At 40.4% G+C, this 25,649-nt stretch overlaps 1 protein-coding gene across 6 annotated transcripts in view; it reads left to right on the plus strand.

Moving 5' to 3' along the window:
- The window catches only part of LOC131105440 (intermembrane lipid transfer protein VPS13B-like), a 265,748-nt gene that overhangs the window by 195,801 nt on the left and 44,298 nt on the right, over nt 1-25,649 (plus strand). For all 6 annotated transcript variants that reach the window (XM_058053560.1, XM_058053558.1, XM_058053556.1 and 3 more), the window contains 4 exons: nt 5,158-5,360; nt 6,668-6,884; nt 10,137-10,321; nt 22,950-23,146. In XM_058053560.1, coding sequence (XP_057909543.1) covers nt 5,158-5,360; nt 6,668-6,884; nt 10,137-10,321; nt 22,950-23,146 — 802 coding nt within the window. The remainder of the gene's footprint in view (nt 1-5,157; nt 5,361-6,667; nt 6,885-10,136; nt 10,322-22,949; nt 23,147-25,649) is intronic.

A 25,649-nucleotide genomic window follows, 5' to 3' on the forward strand; every position in this document is an offset into this window, starting at 1 on the left:
TGAGACAGTAAATCAGTCGCGATCCTATCTAATCTTACCCAAGTGTTCGCCAAAGATGTATTTCACTTTACAAAGATTTCCACGCACACCACCCACTTAGTTGCCGGAGTGACATAAGTTATATGGTAGCCTGCAGTGAAAAGCTGGTGTGCAGTGAATTACTGGCAGGTCTGTCCAGTGTTACGCAGGTGAAGGTCTCTCATTCATGTTGTCAGCATTTTGACAGTTCATCTATACATGACAATGACAATATTAAAAATGTTAATTGATGTTTAGCAATTTATGAGATATACATAAGAAGTAGCCCTGGACATAACGTCATATTGTACGTTTCTGGTATCTCCAGGATGTACCATTTTATACAAACAATATGTCACTTTATAACTATTTGGCTATATGGGATATCGTCTTGTAGTATTTCAGTATGATTGTCTATGAAATAGGCTGCACGGTGTATTAGTGGTTAGCACACAATGAGACCTGAGTTCGATTCCACCCTCGGCCATGTCTGTGTGGAGTTTCATCAAGTACATCTGCACAGCTTAGCTTTTTTTGTTTGTTTGTTTTGGGGCTGCACCGTGAACGAGTCGATAGCGCGCATGCCTCACAGCTAGGAAACCCGAGTTCAATTCCACTCTCGGCCATCTCTGTGTGGAGTTTGCATTTCTCCGGGTACTCCGGTTTCCTCCCACATTCCAAAAAACATGCTAGGTTAATTAGCGACTCCATATTGTCCATAGGTATGAATGTGAATGGTTGTTTGTCTATATGTGCCCTGTGATTGGCTGGCGACCAGTACAGGGTGTACCCCGCCTCTCGCCCTGGGATAGGCTGCGGCACCCCCGCGACCCTCGTGAGGATAAGCGGTAGAAAATGAATGAATGAATGAAAATGGCAAGGGAATTTTCCAGGGAAAAAGGTTTGTTGTCAGCCAATGATAGCAATTTGGCAAAGTTTAGCTACTGTTACCTATCAGCGGCTGTACTCAAGTCGGACATCCTGTACGTGAACGCCAAAAGTGACTTTATTTGGGTAAATGCAAAATTCAGAACATTTCACTGCAGTTTAGTTCATAATTGTTGCACGGTGGTCAAGTGGTTATCGCACAGGTCTCACAGCTAGAAGACCCGAGTTCAATTCCACTCTCGGCCATCTCTGTGTGGAGTTTGCATGTTCTCCCCGTACATGCGTGGGTTTTCTCCGGGTACTCCGCTTTCCTCCCACATTCCAAAAACATGCTAGGTTAATTGGCGACTCCAAATTGTCCATAGGTATGAATGTGAGTGTGAATGGTTGTTTGTCTATATGTGCCCTGTGATTGGCTGGCCACCAGTCGACCAGTTCCACAGCTGGAATAGGCTCCAGCACCCGCTGTGACCTTTGTCAGGATAAGCTGTAGAAAATGAATGTCTATGGAATACTGCATGTACTCCTGTATTTTCCCAACTATGTCCATTGTATATTCCCCCCCCCCCCCCGCCCCCGACTGTCTGTGTGGTGCACTCTGACTGTCTGATACATCTTCGGGGACTAACTTACTGGTATTATGGTCACACAGAGAGCTCCGACATGGATGAGGGAGGGGGTTGACAAATGTGTTTTACTTGACTGGATGGAAAAATTGGATGAGGAATGAATTTGATTCCCCCTCATTAAAATCATTCCAAATTAAAGTAATTATTGGGAGCTGCTGCCGTTTCTGCTGCTGCTTCTGGCTTCAACCCCCAGATGCTGTGGTCAACTAGGCTGTAAATGACGCATGGTGAGGGAGGAAGAATGCTTTGATTGCACATTGTTTCATTTCTTGTGTCTGCGTGTGATCTTATATCATGTTCCATATGCATGGGTATGGTTCTACTCATCATTTTATGTGTGTATTAGTGTGTGTCTGTGTTTGTGTCTCCCACTCACATGGGAATAAAAGACCGCCATTCAACATTTAAACCTCGTTGGGGAGTTTCCTCGTGCTGTCAAATAAATCCTCACCGTGAAAATAAACCTGTTCGATAAATTACAGCGCTCAGTGCAGCACAACAGCAAGAAAGACATTTGCAGGTAAACTGCCAACTTGTAGGCCATCGACAACATCTTTCCTGGACACATGACTCATCGTAGTATAAAAAGAAAAAGAAAATCCCTCTTTTATTGGAACAGTACAGTAGTGGTGTCAGGCTGAATATTGAGTAAGACATTTCTCAGTGTACCGAGTCTGGAAAGATGTGTCATATATTCATCATTTCATATCTTTCACACCCTTTTTCTCTCCGCATGTCAACATGCATTTGTCTTCATGGTTTATCAGCTCCCGTTCCACTCCCTGTCTATGGCTTTCCATTTTTCCTTAAAACTCCACTTATCCGTCTTCACCCCAAATAAACCCACAAGAAGTTTTGCAATCTGCTGTGATTTTAATATTTTTTCATTATTCATTTGGCATTGACAACCTATTTGATATTAATCTCTATATTGGTGGTAAGGGGGTACACAAAAACCATGGTTTTATTGACAGGCTCTGATCCATCAATCCTTTTTGGACGCCGCTGGAGCCTATCCCAGTTGACTTTGGGCGAGAGGCGGGGTACACCCTGGATTGGTCGCTAACCAATCACAGGGCACATATAGACAAACAACCATTCACACTCACATTCATACCTATGGACCATTTAGAACAGGGGTGGGCAAACTATGGCCCCGGGGCCACATGCGGCCTATCAAGCATTTGAATCCGGCCCGCCAGTATTCTTTTAACATACGTACAAGCTGGCAACATGACTTGCAAGTTGTATGTCTTATTATTCGATTTGATAATTTGTTGATGTCTGATGTTTAAAGTGCTCCTGAAAAAAGGGAATTGGAACATATAGCTGATAGTATGACACTCTTACAGATAAAATTAGACAAATAATTCAATGCGGACTGTTAGATTTATAGATAGATAGATAGATAGATAGATAGATAGATAGATAGATAGATAGATAGATAGATAGATAGATAGATAGATAGATAGATAGACTTTCTTTATTTTCATTGCACAATAACACTGCAGTGAAATTGCCAACGAATGTTGTTGCCTGTCTCCCGTATAATAATAAATAATAATGTGGAGAATAAATGGATGACATCAAATATAAACAATGTACAGCGTAAAAAGTAATTTGTCCAAATAATTTAGAATAAATAATAATAATTTAAGGTTTAAGCATAAAATAGTGTGTGTGAAATATATATTCTGGCTCCCCGGACAATTTTGGTAACTCAACGCGGCCAACGAGTCAAAAAGTTTGCCCACTGCTGATTTAGAGTTTTCATTTAACTTAGTTAAATTTAACTAAGTTAAATTGATGCGCTTTACGCAAAATATGCATATGATTTCTGCTACACGGATAGTATTGATGATGTACAGGAACTGTGGAAATACTATTTCAAACAATAACAATTGTTACCAACATGGCTGGGCCTCCATGAGTGTTAATTAGCATGGGAAGCGCCTTGAATGCATCCTTGTATTCTTGCATTTTGCCAAGATAGGCTATAGTTATAGAGCCAAATGACTCCACATGAATACAGCATTTTAATTATGTATGAATATCAAAAAACTCTGTGGTGTCCAAATCATCGCGATTATCACTTTCATATTTAACTCGACATTGTACAGTTTTTTTTTTTTGTTTTTTTTTAATTGTTGAATATGACCAGGCAAAAACGACCATGTTTTGATTGCAACTCAATTTTAAATAATAAATATCCCATATTTTCGCTACATCTGCGCAAAAATAATGGTAATAACAGTTGTAGGTGCTCTACTTTTCTGCTTGCGAGGACTGAACGGAGGAACCATTACCGCCATCAGAAGGCAAGGGGCCACTTCACAGGGCATTATTAGTCATTCTGGTTTGAGGTTTTCAAACGGGCTGCTGCTGCTGTTGCCGTGACTGACCTGACCAGCTCAGCTCAGCCCTGCCATGTTAGCAACTACTCCATGAGGTTAGAGTCTGCTGATTTATGGCCATTAGAAGGCCAACTTCTGGAAGCCTGTGACCACAGTTAATGACCCATCTGCGATTAAATGGAAAGGACAGAGAGTGCTGTCTTATTGTGGTGGCTCCTGCTATGTTTGCTTCTTTCAGGATGAGTGGGTGTTTGGCTTCTCCGTGTGTGGATCGTACCATGTTTGTCTCTCGGTCTAGCTTTAACTAAACATGTTGGTTTAAAGCAGGGTCTAATTTTTACACCTCGGGGGTATTGACGACATGTCTAGTAGCAGGTATAACCGCTATTTAATTTACTTAAAACATTTATTTTCATGGGAAAAAAATACTTTGGAAATAGAACCAGACCACAATGCATTCTAGGGTGCTGGCTGACTTGTAATTTCTTCCAACTTTAGAACAAATTCTCGCATAAGAATGAATTATAGTGGAAATCATCTGTTCCACAGTCAAATCATCACCGCCATTAAACATTTAATGACATTTAATGACGGTGCAATACCAACATTTGAACCTTTACAGTCAATGTTGGGAGAAAAAAATGTAAACAATAACAAGCGTACCCATAACATACATAAGAAACATGAGCGTGCTGAGATTCATTCATTCCTTCATTCATTTTCTACCTCTTTTTCCTCACAAGGGTTGCGGGGGTGCTGGAGCCTATCCCAGTTGTCTTTGGGCGAGAGGCGGGGTACACCCTGGACTGGTCGCCAGCCAATCACAGGGCACATATAGACAAACAACCATTCACACTCACATTCATACCTATGGACAATTTTGAGTCGCTAATTAACCTAGCATTTTTTTGGAATGTGGGAGGAAACCGGAGTACCCGGAGAAAACCCACACATGCACGGGGAGAAAATGCAAACTCCACACAGAGATGGTGGAATTGAACCCTGGTCCGTGCAGAGATTATTATTATTGTTTTATTATTATTATTACATGTAATCTGTTGTACTGAGCAACACAGATTTTGGTTAAAATAAAAAATTGTACAACCACAAGGTTCTTATTTGATATTTCATGTATTTTAAACATAAATGTCATATCTCTGTGGACGCTGTTGCAGTAACACTGACCTAACATTTTCCATGGTCATTGTCCAATGTTTTGAAATTATGTAACCTCTCATCATTCCTTGTCACTTTCCCCCTTCTCCCAGATGTAGTTCAATCCGCTTCTGTGCAGCTGGAGCTGCAAGATGTGCTGGTGAGAACTGGACTGAAGGAACAAAGCCATGTCCTACTGGGGCCGTTTTCTTGCAGTAGCTCACTGGAAGCTAGGTGGTGTCGGCACAGTGGCAGTCCTGGACATGAGCCTGGTCCACCTAAGCTACTGCTGGACCTGAAAGGAGGCCTTCTGCAGGTCTGAGTACCCATGACTTTAATGCACAAGATGTTTAATACGAGTTACAGTCAGAAATTAAGGTGTTTGTGTTCACATTATTATATTTTTATGTGATTGACAGGGAAAATCGGTGGCACGACGGTTGAGTGGTTAGCGCTCAGACCTCACAGCTAGGAGACCAGGGTTCAATTCCACCCTCGGCCATCTCTGTGTGGAGTTTGCATGTTCTCCCCGTGCATGCGTGGGTTTTCTCCGGGTACTCCGGTTTCCTCCCACATTCCAAAAACATGCTAGGTTAATTAGCGACTCCAAATTGTCCATAGGTATGAATGTGAGTTTGAATGGTTGTTTGTCTATATGTGCCCTGTGATTGGCTGGCCACCAGTCGAGAGTGTACCCCGCCTCTCGCCCGAAGACAGCTGGGATAGGCTCCAGCACCCTCGCGACCCTCGTGAGGAAAAAGCGGTAGAAAATGAATGAATGAATGATTGACAGGGGACATCTGCAGGCAATCTGGCCACAGTTACTTGTTAGGAGTAAGAACTCGTATCCACGGTGACAGCTCGATGAGACTCTGCTGTTTAAGTAGTAGATCATTATAAGGCTATTTTTAGGCAGGGTTATATTTTTCATGTGGAACTTTAAATAATGTTCCCTGTTGAAAAGTCCCCTCTTCATTTTGACTGACTCCATTATTACAAGGCATTGTGCCATACTACTGCTTTAGAGTGATCATTTTCAGTGGATTCCCTAATACGGAATCGCATGTTTCACTTTGCAAATATTGCTGTTTGTGGTGTTTTAATCAACTGCTGTACAAAAACCACTGGAATTGCGTCCGATTCCTTCATCTTATTTTCTCCACATGCCTAAAACTCCCTGAATTTTCCTGTTTAGTCATAAACCAGCACGGGCACATTAGCGAGTTGCAGGCATGCAGCTCCATGTGTGAAACACTTTGACTCAGAAATTCCTGCTTCTTTGTCCAAATCACGCAGACACACTTTGATGGATGTGGGAAGGGGAACGCCATTTAAGGAGGATGCTAGCTTGTGTTGGGTAGCGTTCTTGATGATGTAAAGCAGTGACTCATGTGACTGTTTTTCCACTTGTTTTGGAAGATAATGATGAATTGTTGATGTCAGAATTCACATATTAGTCGCGACTCCTGGCTACTATGTCGACTTTTTGTTGTTATTTTCTAACACCTTGTACAGTACTTTTTTTTGTTGCTTCATAATTTAATCTTTATACTTCAATTCCTGCATATTTGGATCAATATGTCGTAATACGAATCTCCTTGTGTGCTGCATTCAACCTGACAGGTGTTCTGGGGACAAGAACATTTAAATTGTCTGAAGCTGATGGAGGAGCATCTCAGCGCATATTACACCACCCAGAGTGGAGACACCGTTGAAAATTGCCCCAAAACCAAATCCTGCCAGACCCAACCGCCACCCTCTCCGGGTTCCCCGTGCCCTCGCTCGGAACACAGCTCTGATGACCTGCGAACAGGGCAGTTCCAGTATATCCAGGACCCAGGTAAATAGTCATGCTGTGATACAGCACAATACCAAGACTGAACTACGTAAAAACGTACGCAATGTGTATGTAGCGCAGATGTAAACGTCATATCCAAAACCTATAAATCACAATCAAGATTAAACACTCTTAATGTACAAAATAATGATCAAACTTACTTATTTGTTCATATGATGCACACAGAGCAATGAACAACTTTATGCTCTGTGTCCATTCTTTTTTGCACAGTGAGGCATTCAGGCACACTCGTAATTGTGAGTCTTAGTTCATTATTTTTCATTTATATTTACGTACCCCCTAAATCACTGATGGACAAACAATCAGGCCCGCTATGCGTCTTAATTTCTAAATACCCATATATTCCCACCGCAAGGCATGCTGGGTAGCATTCTGTTGCACCTGAACTACCCAGCATGCCTTGAGGGTATTTGAATATAACATTTTTAAGTTACGTGCCATGTTTAACGCTTAGCTGTTGATTTATGTGATGCGTTAATTTGCTGTGGATGTGTTATGTTTTTGTTTTGTTGCTCCGTGAGCAAGTATATCATTCTGCTTGATGCCGCCTATATATAGATGGCCCATACGCAAAATTGTTTAACCCATTGTGGCCCACATTACCACCCCATAGTATATTTACCTATAGTATTATGTATTTAGGGCTGCGCGGCGAGTGGTTTGCGCACAGACCTCACAGCTAGGAGACCAGGGTTCAATTCCACCCTCGGCCATCTCTGTGTGGAGTTTGCATGTTCTCCCCGTGTATGCGTGGTTTTTTTTTTTTTGGGTACTCCGGTTTTCTCCCACATTCCAAAAACATGCTAGGTTAATTAGCGTCTCCAAATTGTCCATAGGTATGAATGTGAGCGTGAATGGTTGTTTGTCTATATGTGCCCTGTGATTGGCTGGCCACCAGTCCAGGGTGTACCCCGCCTCTCGTCCGAAGACAGCTGGGATAGGCTACAGCACCCTTGCGACCCTTGTGAGGAAAAGCGGTAGAAAATGAATGAATTAATTTATAAATAATTACCCACTTCGAGTCTGTGGGGAAAAAAACAATTTTTGGAGTTTACCAATAATCCACTAATTAGTGTAGTTGCAAGTATCCACTCTATATACTGTGCATATTGGATCATTATTTTCGTACAATTTATCTTTGATGAATCATCAGCATGGCCGCAAGGTGGCCTAGTGCTTAGCCAGTTGGCCACTCGCTCAGGAATTCTGGAAGATCTGTTGGACATCTCCGTGTGGAGTTTGCATGTTTTCCCCGTGTGTGGGTTAACTTGCAACACTACTGGCAAACAGTTCTAGGTGTACCCCCAAAAAATCAGCTGGGATAGGCTCCAGCACACCTATAGAAAATGAATGAAATCATCAGCATCGGCATGTACAGCCCATTTAGTACACGATTCACAATTCACAAACACGTTTTCATTGATTTTTAGTCTTTTTATTCTGTAAAAAAAACAATAATCTGTGCCATCTGGGTGCAGACATCAACATCCAGTGTCTGAAACCATTGAAATCTCTGAATGGAGTTTGATCTGCCTGGTTCCACTCTAAGTAACATGCTGTTGACTCTTTCTTTTTCTGTTTGATATGAGTTGCTCTCAACATGCACACATAGAAACATTACACAAAGAGGATCAAACTTCTCCCTGGCTGAAGACCAGTCATTCACTCTGTCAGCTGTGATTGACTCTTACATTGTTTCACCCGTCTTTGATGCATTTAATATGTTGGCTGAAGCAAGAGAATGAATATTGCTTGAACTTGGAGAAAGGGAACATATTGTCAACAGACAAAGCGAAGTAGTCCCCAAAGTACAGAGAAGTGCAAGTGTCCCCCGAGGGTCTGACAATGGGATGGAAGGGACTGATTTTTTTTTCTCAAATAAACATTTTTCCAAAGGACCTTGATCCCAAACAGCAGCCGCAATTTGATTCAAACACCACTCAAAAGTTTCGATCTATGTCATCCAGTTTTTGCAGGTGCTTGGCACGATTCAGTCAATGACTGTTTACTCTCTGGAGAAAAGTTAACTCAACCCATGTGTTTATATACTGCTCCTTATGCATATAAACACTCTGAAAGCATGGAAACATCCACCGAGTCATTGTTTTGTTTTGGGTTCCATAGAAACATCTATAAATGCATCACAGCATCCAATGTCGCATTTTACAATCTTTGGCCAAGGTCCAGATCGGATTTTTATCCTGATTGTGTAAATAACAAGATTGGGTCGGAACTGACCCAAACCAAAAGGATGTCAATAGTCTTAAAGCAAGTTAGACAGCAGAAGAAGGCAGAACGGCATCAAGAGAATCCGACCAGAAAGTGGGAGATAAAACAGTAAGACAAAGCATTATTTTTAGATAAACCTTGGATGAAAACAACTTTTTCTTTGCCTGAAAAAGATATAAAAAGGTAATATTCAGGTTTTATTTATTTTTATTTTTATTTTTATTTTTATTTTTATCTTTATTTTTATTTTTATTTTTATTTTTATTTTTATTTTTATTTTTATTTTTATTTTTATTTTTATTTTTATTTTTATTTTTATTTTTATTTTTATTTTTTATAAATCACAGTTTCCTCCCACATTCCTACTATGGTATCCATTATGTCATTGTATGGTAATATCACCTCGTACTTCGGTACGAGGTACATTATTTAACAAAAAAAAAAACTTAAACTGTATTATGGAAAGCAGGAAGTGAACAAATGTAACAGTTACTGATTGTAAAAGTACCAGATGGAGAGGTAGGATTTAATAAGCTTTGCTTCTTCCTACTCCTTTTGGACATGTGGAACTGTGAACTGATTATGGGATGCATTCAATTGTAATCTGATGCATGTTCAAATGAAATTAAACCATTACCATTACATTCCAAAAACATGCTAGGTTAATTAGCGACTCCAAATTGTCCATAGGTATGAATATGAGTGTGAATGGTTGTTTGTCTATATGTGCCCTGTGATTGGCTGGCGACCAGTCCCAGGGTGTACCCCACCTCTTGCCCGAAGACAGCTGGGATAGGCTCCAGCACCCCCGCGACCTGAGGAAAAGCGGTAGAAAATGAATGAATGAATAAATGACAGTGTATTACATTGGTTAATATCAAAATGCTCACTGCATTTCCTATTATTTCCTATGCTGTTAGACTCTCCGGTCATATTTGTATTTTGTATATGAGTTATGTCTTCCATGAAGTGCAATATTAATGTATTTATTTTTTTGTTGTCCAGCTTCCCAGAGATGGCCAGGACCCCACGAGGTTGTGTTCTATACAGAGACAGAGGAGAGTCCAGGACTAATGGTTTGGAGGTACCCTGAACCTCGTGTCCTCACCTTCGTCAGGATAACGCCTGTCCCTTTCAACACCACAGAAGACCCCGAAATCAGCACGGCTGACCTTGGGGACGCCTTACAGGTAGAAACAGGCACACATACAGTACAGTACAGTAGAGTACATCATGCAATATTCGTTGGTTAAAATACCCACAGATATGAATAATTGAGACGCCCATAAAAATCATCTCCTCTGATCACTGTTGTGATTATTAGATTAGATTCAGCTCCTGAAGCCTGCCTGTGTTTCTTCATTTGTCATTTTAAAGCTAAACGCATAGAAGCACAGCCCAGGTTTGCCTCACACACATTTAAAGTATAAAATGTAACGGTACTAAGCACTAATGAATAATGATGAAAGATGAATGGGAGTCTAATGTCACGTCCTGATGTGCTTAAAACTGAGAGGCTCTTAAAAGGTCAAAATGTCTCCAGGGGTTTATCTGGTTTAAAGAAACAAAGGTGTCGATATGTGTGTTCAACTTAAAGAACATTGTAGTTTATCTTCTACTTGGCGGATTTATTAAGCTGTGGCAGCGTCGGAGAAAAGCTACATATATAAAAAGTTTACTTAGGTTTACTTACTCGATTATGATGCGTTCAAGAACCACCAAACAAGTGCAAAATCTCAAAGTTTGACGAAAAAACATTGTCAGTGCATAAAAGCGTACTGTAAACATGTAGAAATCTGTTCTTTTCAACAGTGGTGTATGTATACTGTATACTTGTATTATCACATATTTATTTAAGGTTATTTAAGTTATTACCAACTTAGTGGTTAGCTTGTTGGCCTCACAGTCACCAGATCCGGGTTTGAATCTCGACCTGGGAGTTCTCCCGTGCGTGCGTTGTCTCTGAATACTCCCACATTCCCAAAACATCCATGTTAGGTTAACTCTAAATTGCCCATAGGTATGAACGTGAGTGTGAATGGTTGTTTGACTGGCGACCAATCCGGGGTGAACCCTGCCTCTCGCCCAATGTCAGCTGGGATAGGCTCCAGTATACCCCCGTGACCCCAGTGAGGATAAGCGGCATAGGGACTGGATGGATGGATGGATAGATGGATGGATGCCGACTTAAGTAGTAGTAGAATAGGTAATGGTAATGGTTTTATTTCATTTGAACATGCATCAGATTACAATTGAATGCATCGCATAATCAGTTCACAGTTCCACATGTCCAAAGCTTATTAAATCCTACCCCTCCATCTGGTACTTTTACAATCAGTAACTGTTACATTTGTTCACTTCCTGCTTTCCATAATACAGTTTAAGGTTTTTTTTTTTTTTTTAAATAATGTACCTTGTACCGAAGTACAAGGTGATATGACCATACAATGACATAATGGGTACCATAGTAACTGTCGTAGTAATAGCATGTACTGTCTGCAAAAACAAGACTATTTTTGAGAAAAAAATATCCACTGTACACTGAAAAAACACATTTTCATTGCTAGATTTTAAGTGAGTTTTACTGAGTCAATATTTAGTTAAACTCACTCACTGGTTTCAATTAAAACACATAAACATAAAGTTCAAGAACTCATAAGAAAGACATGATGTTTACATGCATGTGTTAAGTGGGTTGATAATAATTCAGCACCATAAGTGTTTTTTTTTGTTTTGTTTTTTTTCACAAAAGCACTTACCACCAAACCTTGATAGACCAGGCCTAATACCTGTTCATAAATAGTTTCCTGATGCGTTTACTGTGTTTTCCATAACATGGTTTGTCTTATCACTGCCGATCTTGAATATACATCACCGTGAAACCTTAACCTTAAACCTAACTTGATGCTTGGGAGCTGACGAGAGCTGGCAACTACCGAAGTTTCCTTCATGGGTTGGCGTCTGGAAAAGGCTGGTTGACCGTCCTCATGAGTTTGTGCTGACCTTAGACGTAGTTCAAGCTGTCTCTTTGATATAAATGGTCTCAACCGGAGTTGGGAACGCCACAGTGACATGTCATTGAATGACCGACACCTCATGCAAAATCCTTCCAAACTCAGACATACACAGACAGATACATCACAGCGTCAAAAGCTGAGTCATCTCCAGGAAAGCAAAAGAATGGTCATGTGTTATTCATCCACACAGGATGTATTAGTAGTCTCCGAGTTCTTCTGCTAAGACGAAGGGGCAATTGGCCTAAAAAGAATATGCATACCCTTTACTGCACCTTGCTCATCCGCCTACGGTGAAAAAGAAACAAATTCTCAGAGCTGGGCCGCGTTCCAATATGGCTCTCATAATCTGAGTCAGGAGAGATCCACACCTTGCATGTTATTGAATGACCGGGAACCCTGCCGTCCCTCCAAACGTGTAATACATGGTGAGACAGCTGTGAAAGTCATCTTGCGTGCTCTGGTGTGAAAAGCCAGGTGTCTTCAAACCAAGATGAGGTTATGTTTTTGGCAGGTTTCTTTCAGCTACCGAGTCTACAGAGGCCCGGTGGGGGATTAAATCCCATCTTGTCTTCAATCACTCATTTTATACATTTCAATGCACTACCTTTTTTTTTCCAGTTTAACAATTTGTATGCCATGTTGTACTTGCATATGCCAACATATACTATGTAGTTCTGTGTATTATACAGTAAACCTCGGATATATCGGATTCAATTGTTCCCACTGGTTTTGTCCGATATAAGCGAAATCCGTTATATGCGTGTACCGGAAAATGTCAGTTTTACGCATATATCGGATTTATATCCGGTATTTGCGTAAATCGGATTTTATCCGTTATAAAAAGGCACTTCCTTGACTATGTTTCCAATGTACCTGGACGCACAGGCAACGCTGCAAACGCTGCAAATGACGTCGTATAGCGGCCTGTCACGATTCGGCGAATCGGAGCGCCACGATGCGGCCATCCGATATATGCGAGGGAAATTTAATGGAAATGCATTGGAACGGGACTGGAGATTTTGTCCGAAATAGGCGAAATCCGTTATAAAAAATCCGATATATGCAATGAATTTTTATTGGAAATGCATTACAGAAAAATTTTTTTATCTGTCCGTTGTGAGCGAATTTCCGATATATCCGAGGTTTACTGTAGTTTCTGGTATGATCACATGATTTGGTGAAACAGTTTTTTAGTCACACTTTTTTTGAGCATTCATTCATTTATTTTCTACCGCTTTTGGGAGAGAGGCGGGGTACACCCTGGACTGGTCGCCAGCCAATCACAGGGCACATATAGTCAAACAACCATTCACACTCACATTCATACCTATGGACAATTTGGAGTCGCTAATTAACCTAGCATGTTTTTGGAATGTGGGAGGAAACCGGAGTACCCGGAGAAAACCCACGCATGCACGGAGGAGAACATGCAAACTCCACACAGAGATGACCGAGGGTGGAATTGAACTATTCGAACCACTCGACCGCCGTGCAACCCTTTTTTTGAGCAGTTTCTCATAAATCAGTTTGCCATCCATATTGCCTCTATCTCTCTTTTAAACTCTGCACAAATGCTGGTAGAGATGTAAGATGTACTAGGACATGTATCAGGAGGCCCCACAGCTGTAAAGTCTTTAATGACTCAGGCCCTGAGCCTCTTGCTGATTGGCCTCATATAGAATTACAGTAGGAGGCAGACAGAGAGAGGATAGCTAGAGAGAGAGAGAGAGAGAGAGCATCTAATGGAATAGACAGAAAGGATGATTAGGGGGAGCTAGAGAAATTATATGAAGCAAAAGGGAGGGGATGAATAATGACTGGGAGCCTGCTTATAGGAGTCTCTGTGAAAATATGCGATAGTTCAAAGGAGAAGGAGAAAAAGGTCATTTTCACCAGTGGATGGATATGCTGAAAAGAGTAGTCAAATACTGTATGTTCCTCTGTGTTATTCTGCTCCATAGTAGTACATTGCAGCTGCGTATTAGCTGACCTAAAGGAAGTACGTACATATTGAACAATAGGGGTTCCAGGATTGACCCCTGGGGTACACCCACAGGTCATAGGCATTTTCAAAAAATAGTTCCAATGCACCCAGAACTGTGTGGATGAAAGCCTTAAATGTTAAAATCCTTGGCAGTTTTGACCTGAAAACGTTTCTGTGTGCATAACCCCTCAAGCTCACCGCTACCATCTGTTATAATGTCAAATTAACACCATTTGTTCGACCCTGTCAATGAGACTAGACCAGCGATTTTCTAAGCCTAACATAGTGCCACCCTGCAAGGGGTAAAACCGCTACTATTCCCCCCGAGCTGTCTATTCACCCTGCTCACCACAAACCCCAAATGTAAACACACACAAGCATATTTGTAAGTGAAAAGGATCCAAATTTGCTTTGTTTTTACATTCAATATATTTGTTTTGAACATTTAGCCTGAATATTTGAACACATAAATGTGTTCATCTCCTTTGTCAGAGATATTTTGTCATTTTAAATGCATTTTAAATACATTTGAATATGTGGAGCACATTAACTGCCTTAAAGGGGACCCTATGTGGACTCCGATGGAGCAGCTACACACAATAACGTACTTAGAACGTTTTGTAGGTCCAACAGAATCTGCACTGATTCCAGCTGCATTTTCTTGGATTTCCAAAATGTTTGGGGAACGCCCACTCCACTGTGATTGGTCCCACTCAGCTTGTACAGCGAACAGTTTGTACCTGGGCATGCCCATATAAGGAAGTCGGTGACTTCGCACAACACATGCTCACTGTGAAGTCACAGTTAGAAACAACTGTCTGAAACCGAGTGATCAGAGCCATCCCAAACTTCTTTTAGAGGTCACTTCCAAATGCGTAAACGTCATAATCTGAAACTTTGGCGTCGTTTAAAACGAGAATTCAACATTCTAACTTTATTTATAGGTCAACAAAGTCAACATGTTAATGCGGTTGGTGTGAACATAAAACAAAAAACAAAAAATACAATAATAATCAGTAAAAATAACGACTTTGAATACATTTCTAGTATTTAAATATCATCTGTCGTCAGTTGTAAAGAACAATAGCTCAGGGGTTTTCGATGTCTAACAGTGTGCTTTGAGTCATTTACCGGTTTCTGTTGCCACCTGGTGGGCTTAACCTTTAACTACAGTTTTCAATGCCATTTTTTGTCATATTCTACTCGCCGACATCACATCGTCTCACCCGTCCCCATGAAGTACCCTGACGCCACCCAGGGGAGTTGTGCCACATTGGTCCACACACATCCAATATCCATCCAAATCCATTAACCAAGCAATGTGCAAGAAAATCAATTATAAAAACGTAATGAAGTTATCAATACACTATGTATTCCCTTGAGACCGCCAAATACTACATCAATGGACCCATTAGCATGCATGATAGTACTTGCAGGTTGAGTTATGTGTGAATACAAACATGTGGTTGATGAACATGTGTTTTCCACATTGTCCAATCCCCTTGCTATCTGGCATGTTCCTGTCTAAAAGAAGTCTGTTAAACAAATGATGAGTTTTTCACGCAAGTGTTGACAGAAACAGGTTCTGAGCACCCATTTATTACCTCAGCCAGCTTAGGAAAATATGTAATGGTGATATCATTTATGTCGATAGATACTTTATTCATCTCCAAGTGAAATTAGAATATATGTTGAATATGGAGCTACTGTGTAATAAGATATAAGTTATAGACCTGAAGTGTCTCCCTGTGCATTTCACAATCCGAAACGTTGTCTTTTAGAGTAAACAAAGCATGTGTTTTGCGTCTTATCGATGATTTTGTATGTCACTGACCTTTTGAAAGATGTTACCATGAAATAATCATAATAATTGATTTGGATCCATCACTTGTGGTGTTACACAGCCCAGCTTGCCTTTATAATCTTACATCAGTTGTGTGAAAGCCCAAGGGGGTTCGGTTCAAGGGGGTTATTTGAACTGGACCCCCTTCGTCATCAGCCAAATGTCATTGTGATCCCAGATGTAAATGGTTTCAAGCCCCTTAGCGTTCCTTTATGCAGAAGTTCACATGTTTTAATTATTCGACTTCCTCTCAAGACCAGAAAGAGTCAAAAATGGAAATGCAGCAATAAAAAGTGCTAATGGTTGACTTTCTGTTCCAAAAAGAATTGAACTCACTTTACGTGGAGACGGCACAAAGTCGAGGGGGGGGGGGGGGGGGAGACCAAGGCAGTCATTATTTCTCAGGCCTCTAAAATTACCATGGAGCCACACAGAGATGGAGGCTGATAGATTTTGAGAAATGTAAAGTGAGAGGCGTAGGAAAAGAAATAAGGAGCAAAGAGAGCTGTCTTGTCATTCCGATCTGTCATGTCAGCTTTCTCCGAAAATAGCTCATTCTGGAGTGATTGTAAGTGGACAAAATGCAATCCATATTTGAGCCATCACTCCATTCACTCATCTCTCAAACCTCTTCCTGTCACCTCCTCGACCTCATCTTGCCTCTGCTGTGCTCCAGGTCTCTTCTTCGATGAAGGTGGGTGGAGGGGTCGTAGTTCTGAGCCGTACTCCTTGCTTGTCCCCAGGGTAGATCATATTCATAAAATCAGGTTTTCCTTTCTTTAAATAGTTGTGGTTTCCCCGACTAGTTCCAGTGCCTCAACTGGGATTTCCAAACTATTACTATTATTCAAAGTCGTACCGCTGCTTACAAAATAGGCATTGGCGTTGGAGATGGAGGAACTTTTTCAGGTTTTCACATGGATACGCACACAGGGACGCCTTATCATCGCAAATGTACTTTAGTACTTTTTGTCACTCTTTTTTTTTTTTGGTGCTCTTTCTCTCTCTCTGGGCTTCTAAATCCGTTTCCATGCCACATGGTATTTACAGTGGAGGAAATCCCCTGCTGATGTTGACGTTTACCCCCTTATGAACGTATGAACGGTCGTTAAAGTGCTTGGTGGTGAAACCCTTGTCAGCAAACACAGAGGAAGACAGAAGAATTTGTCTTCACTCTAACTTCGCACTTTGCTTTTGTAGTAAGTTGGTAATACAGGGTCAGGCAAGCTTTCAGTACTATAGCTTTCAAATTCTAATATATTTAGAGAACATTTTTTAATGAAAAAAAGTTGTAAAAAAGTCAAAAAGTCTTTGTGTGTCCATTCATCCATCCTTCCATTTTCTATACCGCCTGTCCTCATTTGGGTCAAGAGTGAGCTGGAGCCTATCCCAGCTGACTTTGGGTGAGAGGCAGGGTACGTCCATGGACTGGTGACTGGTCCAGGTACACCCTAGACAAGGGGTCTCAAACCTGCGGGCCAAATGCGGCCTGCAAGACGCTACTTTGAGGCCGCCACCTTGATACCAAAGTTTAATGTTGAAATGACAACTTAAAGCTGTGTGCACACCGGACACAACATGATTTTGCGCCCGCCCATACTGTTACCCTACCCTGTTACCCCGCCCTGTTTTGCTTTGGATTAGCAATGAAGCTAAAGGCTTATGACGCTGGGTACAAATAAATGCAGGAAATGATTTGGAATAAAAACGGAAAATACATGTTGTTAAAGTTACGACGCTGCTCCCAGATGGAACTGAGTATGATGCTAACTTGCTAATTGGGTCAAATTATTAAGTTTCATTAATGTTCATGTTAAAGGTTAAATAACTGTTAATAGTGTACATTTGAATCTGAAAAAAATAATTTCTCTACCAACTGTATGTGGTTTCTTACATTTGTTTTATTATTATTTTACTTATTTATTACTGATTACAGTGATTACTATTACTGATTGATTTATTGTCTTTAATCTTAATTTGTTTATTTTATTTTTTTATCTTATTTTGTGTATAGAAAAATAAAAATTAAGATATTTGAGAACAGTGGAATGTTTTATCAGATATTTTGGTGTGGAAAACCGGAACCAAAGTGTAGGGTATAGCAGAAGCAAAAGCAATGAAGATAGTTTTTTTTAATTGATTTTTTTTTCCAGTTTTTAATGCGTTTTGGGGTTGGGTTTTTTTTTGAAAACCTGATGCGGCCCGGCTTCACCCAGAACCTAGCTTCGGTGGCCACCAGGTAAAATGAGTTTGGGATCCCTGCCCTAGACTGGTCACATGGCACATACAGGGTGAGGCAAATTGATCTGACAATTTGTAGGTTAAATAAAAGGTAAATAAAGTAAAGATTTTCAATTTTCAAAAAGTACATACGTATAATGCTATTCTGTTTCATTATGTTATAACTATTAAATCAGTTGATTTTCGTTTCAATGTAGATTACCCAGATTAACCCATAACAAGATGGTGTTTGGCGCTGGTACAGGATCATGTCTACCGAGATTAAAGTGCAAACGGAACGCTTGTTATGTTGCAGTTACAAATTTGTTTGTTTTGATAAATGTTTCCACAATAAAAGCACGATGCTTACCAGTCTGATTCATGGCAGCAACTGAAAAAGAAACGAAAAACAATGGCATTATATGAGAAAAAAAAATATTTTCTGAAAAAATAAATGTTACTTTACTTTATTTTCCTTTTATTTAACCTACAAATGTAACAGATAATTTTGCCTGACCCTGTAGAGATTTTTTCCCCTTGATTATATGTCGTAACCTGTTGAGTGTACAACAAACTCTTTGTCACTTTCTGATTGCGTGCGTATAATGTTTGATGATGTATGTACTTTCATAGTTTGCATCATTTTGTGTGGCTATTTTAATAGTAATTCTACAAACATTTTTAACAGCGTGTGATTGTTTGCAGAGTAAGGTAGAGCCTTCAGACTCCATAAATCAAAACCTAAGCAAAGTCCATGAACTGTTTAGCGTCAGTATGACATTAAGCAAAAAAAAAAAAAAAAAAAAGAGCAAGAGTGTGTTTGAGCCAAAATAACTATTGTTTTAGCAGGACAGCACTCAAGCGGACTCGTATTAGTCATAGCTAATGCACTGTAAAAAGAAAATACTGTTCAAGTGGTAAATTAGATCAGGAGGTTTAACACCTCATCCACCAACAACACCACAGACCCCCCTTTGCTAGTTTGGCATTGGGGGGGGGGGGGGTGGAGGGGGGGGTCAGAGTAAAATATCTCAGCATGGGTTTATTTCTGATTTTCCACACTGATTAACGTTAACATATATTAGCCCACCTGAGACAGCAAAGTGGGAGTCATTTTCAGAATTTTTAAAAATAATTTCTCCTGAGTAAACATTTACTCAAGCTGATGTCAATTAAATTGTTCTGCTGGCTGATAAGAGGGAACGAGCGGTGGAATTTTTGGAGATACATAGACACCGGTCACAGAACAGAGCACGTAATCAGTGTTGATCTTTTTAATAAAAGTCATGGAAGACCGGGGCAGGCTGTGTCATCCGCCATCGCCTCACAGAAAGTCTTCAGTTGCACAGGCTTTGATTCGGCCATCACACCTGGCTTCATTGTGGAAATTGAAATCATTTCTTCATGCTGTGTGTTTGCTTTAGGTCACCTGTCTTTAATTATCCTTCCGAGGAACTGTAATGTGTCAATCAGTCCCAGACAAGTAACTCCATGCAAAATAATAGTTTGAGGTTTGGCAGAAACTTAGGTGCTTGACAGTGATGGAAGTCAGATCAGCCAACCGCTGGAGATGTAAAGATATTTATAAATAGTTTGGAATATTTACGGTACTTGCCCTTAACATGTGTACATTTTCTTGGCATTTAAACAACTTCCAAAATGGAAATAAAAGAACATAACCGGATGGGTTTGCATCATCAGAGTGTGTGTGTGGGGTATTTAGAATTACGTGTTTATCAGATAAGATACACACAATCATGTTGGAGAGGCTGCACTACCCAGACTTGCGTATATAGATATATACTGTATACACATACAGTATATATCCATATTGTCTTTAATAGTATGCAATTATTTATCTTCCCCTTCATCCACAGTATACCAAAATATGGTATTTACCATTTACAAATAAGAGCACCTCCTTTTTTAGGGGCCAACAATATTTGTATGATTGACATTATAGTAAATACAGTGGAACCTCAATTTTTGTACGTCTTGAATTTCGTAGGATAAAATTTTTGCTGAAAATTATGACCAAAAATATGTCTCTGTTTTTGTACACCCAAACAAAGTGAAGAATAGGTAGTGGTTACTTTAGAATTTGGAAACTACAGAGCGATCCCTTGTTTGATGTTCATTTATCCATTTAATTTGTTGTCTGTGTATTTTGTATTTTTTCCTATATTCCGTTTTTTCTGGATGGATTACGGATATGAATGGATATTAATAGGATTTACATTATATCTTATGGGAAAACTTGCTTTGTTTTTTGTTTTGTACGTTTTCGTCTGACCTTTTCGAACACATTGGCAAAAATTGTTATTCCATTGTAAAAAACATAATTTTTCATTTTAAATCAATGTTGGAGGGCTGCACTGCGGTTGTGGGGTTAGCGCGTTGTCCTCACAGCTAGGAGACCTGGGTTCGATTCCACCCTCGGCCATCTCTGTGTGGAGTTTGCATGTTCTCACCGTGCATGCGTGGGTTTTCTTCGGGTACTCCGGTTTCCTCCCACATTCCAAAAACATGCTAGGTTAATTCATTCATTCATTCATTTTCTACCGCTTTTTCCTCACGAGGGTCACGGGGGGTGCTGGAGCCTATCCCAGCTGTCTTTGGGCGAGAGGCGGGGTACACCCTGGACTGGTCGCCAGCCAATCACAGGGCATGCTAGGTTAATTGGCGACTCCAAATTGTCCATAGGTATGAATGTGAGTGTGAATGGTTGTTTGTCTATATGTGCCCTGTGATTGGCTGGCCACCAGTCCAGGGTGTACCTCGCCTCTAGCCCAAAGACAGCTGGGATACACTCCAGCATCCCATGCGACCTCGTGAGGATAAGCGGTAGAAAATGAATGAATGAATGAAAATCAATGTTCAATCCAATGATTGTTTCATCTTCTGTTGTGTCGTGTCAGATATGGCTACATCATGTTTACATGATGTAGCCATATCTGTCATTTTATGCGGAGAATAAAACAGGTGAAATAAATCTGTTCTGGGAATTCTTAGTGAGTTTCCGCTCCAGTGGCGAGTGTTGCGGGTGCACAACTCTGTCAGGTACAATTACAGAAGGTTGATTCCAGGAAACCCTACGTGGCATTTCACACACCATGTAAACTACGGTTACCTCATGCATTCCTGCTTAAATTAAAGGTGGTTTGTACTGCACATGTGCACACTGACCCTATTGACAGTTCCAAATTGTCCTGGGAGCGCCATAGCTCTAGTAAACAATTTGATTTACGCAGACCAATGTACTCCACACACACCTTCATACGACGGTGTCTGGCTTTTTTCAGGTGGGCTGCTGAGAGCTCCCTGCCACTGCTGATCCATCAGTAGCAGGGTTCTGCAGGTGGTCAGTGGAACCTGAGAACTTGGCTTTGTTCACACAGGAGCACCCGCCACATTTATGCTAATGTTGGCTCACTGTAAGAGAAATGAAAGAAACCCTGCCAGCTATTGCACTATGTGAAAATTCTCCCATAACCTGATTGTTATTCGGTGTGAAAAACAGCTCCAGGACTTCCATGCAAATGGATGTTTTGAAGCCTGCTCTTAAGTTATGCTGTGGTCATACGGTGTTTCTATGCGGATGAGTGTTCATCATACTCTGTTGGTGGTCCGCGGTCAAAATAATATGGGTTTTGTGACTTGATGAGAAATTAACTTGTTTTTTTTTTTTGCACAGTTAGTGAAATGACCGTAATAAGACAGTAATGTAGCAACAGCTATGTGTTTAGTCAACCACAATAGTAACTTCATCCCTATATAACTAGGCTATATACTCAATAGTATTGTTTGTGCAACAGCAAAGTATACTCTTGGTCAGTCAGGGGTACATTACATTTCCAGTATGTCTTTGAACCCCACGTTGAATTGAGGGAGTGGCCTTCTGAAAACAGGAGTAGATTTGCTCTGTATTAAAAAAAATAAAAAATAAAAACCTAGGTTATTGTTGTGGTAGCAGCCAGTGAATGAATGTATTCATATTTAATAAAAACGCTAGTCACACTACAGGCGGAATGAGCCGGAATGCAATTGGACTGAAAATTCCTGCTTTATTCCTGGATATTTGAAGTGTATTCTAAAAATTCTGACTGCATTCTGATTGCATTCTAAATTTTCTGGCCCATTCTTGTGGCCCAAATGTTTTGCTTATACTCAAAATCTTTGAGGTGCATTTGAAGTGGGAAAAATATCGAACAGCATTTATATTCAATATTCTTACGGTATTCCAACAGCATTCCAAACATTCTGATTGCATTCGAGGGAAAACCGAAACGGTAATCCACTTTGTATCCTGTGATAATGTCTCCAAATGTGCCTTAAATTAGCCGTAATGCAGCATAAATGCACCTGCCCGAATATATCCTGATATTAAAAGTTTAAAATTCATAATCATCATCAATCATAATCTTTTGATTGCCGCTTGAATGTTTCTCAAATGCAGTCAAACTGTCCCAATCGTTTCTCCAATGAGTCCAGATGTAATTTGGAACACCGTATAATCGCATAAAAACGCACCCACCTGCCACCGAAACCTCATTCGATTGCTTTCAGTCAGTACCCACAATCATTATGTTGAGGTAAGGTGCACTTCCACAAGCAGTGTCCAGCCTAGGATTACCCGGATTACCCGGATTACCCCCTTAAACTGTAATGTAAAGCACCTCTTTTTTTATTGAATGTTGCTGACATGTGAATGCTTCCAGTGGCTGTATAAAAAAAAATGTTCTGTCTTTTTTCAGGTGCCATGCAGCCTAGACTACTGGGATGAGCTCCAGCAGGCCTTCATTCCATACCGGGAGTTTAGCCTGTCGGAGAGCAGCTCCTGCCAGCTGCAGCTTCCCAACCTCGGCCTGGTTGATGAACATAAAGACATGGTGGCCTCAGACGTGTGGAGGATTTTACTCAACAGTAACAGTGAAGGAGGAGATGAGCAAAGGTAAAATAATGGTTGTCATTAATTTTCTGCCACTTTTCAGCACCCCTTTTGTCGCCATGCTAGTTAACGTTGCTACCCATTGAGTTTTTGCAGATAGTCGTCAGATATTCAAACTGAACGGAATAAAAGACCACAGAGAATAACATGTAAAGAAAAAAATACTGTGGATTACAAGCTATTAGTCTTGTCTGTATCGTTTTGCCTTTCTCTCTCTTAAAATCTTCAGCCGAGATACATGCTGTCCTGCTGCTATGATGTCACATTATTTATGTCGCTGACAAAGCTGTGCGCCCTTCCGCCTACACTCCCCGCGGTGGAAATATAAGCTCGATCAGGATTTAACGATTCAGCCTGTAAAGTGGTAAACCAAACTTTACAAGTTGGTGGAAACGTTGCTAAAGTCCCCCAATTCTAAATCCTACCGCATTCCAACTTTTCCAATGCAACTTTATGAAAGTGTATGATGATGCTATGGTGCACGAATCACGGCCAAGAATATTTGGGTAAAAACTTCATCAAGGACCCAGACCTCAACATCAGCGAACACCGCTTGGATGAACTAGAGTGGATGTTGTGAGCCTCTACAGCAGGGGTGGGCAAACTACGGCCCGGGGGCCACATCCGGCCCGCCAAGTGTTTGAATACGGCCCGCCCAATCTTTCAAAAGTATTTAATTTAAACTCAACATACAACCTGGCATCATGGCCTGAGCCAACCTTTTGATGGTTATATCAATTTCATTGTTTGACATGGTCTGTTGTTTACAAAGTGCTCCTGAAAAAGAGACACAAGCAAATAATAATAATAAAAATTAAAATAATAATTATCATATTATTATTATAACTATTATGATTATTATATTTATTATATTATGCTAATTATTATATTAATTATATATAATAATATTGTTATATTTGCATATTTTACATAATAATAATAATAATAATATAATTATTATTATTTTAATTTTATTTTAATTATTATAATATTTTATTATTTTTAAAATATTTAAATATAAAATAATAGAGATTGCATGACAATTTTACAGATACAATAATACCAGGTGGACTGTTACGTGTAAAATATATAGTCTGCCCCCCCCCCCCCCCCCCCCCCGGAGATTTTGTTATATCAATGCGGCCCGCGAGTCAAAAAGTTTGCCCACCCCTGGTCTATAGGTCAAATGTCTTTTCACCTTCTGGATGAATGACGACTTTTTTTTTTTCTGATACCCGACATCAAGCCAATATCAGCACATACATATTTTTATTTTGTAATGTGGAATGTTGGAAAAGGTTTGATCGAGGAATATTACTCAAACAGTAGTCAGCAGCAGTAAGTATGACAAAAACTGACTCATTTGTTTTATGGACAATGTAGTAGCAGCTAGCATTTAAACAATGTAGCATTTAAACGAGACTTCCCTAACCACCCAAAGAGGCTGGCACTTGGTCCCGTGGGAGTGTCCTGTGTGGTGGTGCTTCAAATGTGCAATGAAATTGGTTTGATTTCCGATTCTGTGCCCGCACGAGAAAGTTGTGCATTACAAGTTTTACGCTCAGCTGCAATATAACATACTTCCATGCGCCTGATATCACTTCCACTCATTTGCTACTTTGTTACCACGTTAGCTCACACTGTTGCTGTGATCATGCGGGTTCTATCCGACCATTGCTGGCGTCTAGAATCCACTTTTTGTATCGGAGTGTCAATATCAGAGGTTTTAGATATCCATATAATTTGATAACCGTTTTTTTTCCAATATTGGCCCGATATTGAGTATCAATATTGTATCAGGATACCCTAGTTTGAATAGATACTGTACTGTACTCATTTGGAATATGTGTGGGTGAAAGCAGAGAACACGAGCACACATCCCGGCCACTGAGCACAAAAGTCAGCAATGTGTCCCTCATCCCACATATGGTGAGCAGGAGCTGGGAGCGGGTTTGGAAGGCGTTCAGATCGGCCTAATGAGATTTCCCAGCACACCAAGTGCCTGTCAGGGCCCATCCGGATTCCTTCCTGCTTACCTTGAGTGTATCTAATCGCGGGAAAGCTCACGGGAAGCACAAGGAGTAAAAGCCCCCTTTGGTTTGGCTCAAAAGTTGCTAGAAGGGTTGGGTTGACTTGTAACTCCCCAAAAAGAATGTGTTTGGTCTTCACGTCTTACTACTGCTGCTTCTCTTCTTTAATATCTCAGCCAACACCTTCTGACTGCTTATGGGCTCCACTCTTTGCATCTAACTCTTTTCCCACTATTTCCCGTTTCTCCTCTATTTCCTCCTGAGATGTAGAAAAATGTAAGTGGAATGAAATTGCCAAGCCCACATTCTGTTCTGTTGGAGAGAAAAGAAAACAAGAAAACATGTACAAGAAACTGAGAAACAGCATTTAATGAAATATACATCTGCATTTCATTACAATCATACTTCAAACATAAGTTTAAATTGTTTGTCTTTATTGATAAAAATTGATTCCTCTCTCCTTACTCACAGATTTC

The sequence above is a fragment of the Doryrhamphus excisus genome, chromosome 17 (assembly GCF_030265055.1).
Source record: "Doryrhamphus excisus isolate RoL2022-K1 chromosome 17, RoL_Dexc_1.0, whole genome shotgun sequence".
Taxonomy (NCBI): domain Eukaryota; kingdom Metazoa; phylum Chordata; class Actinopteri; order Syngnathiformes; family Syngnathidae; genus Doryrhamphus; species Doryrhamphus excisus.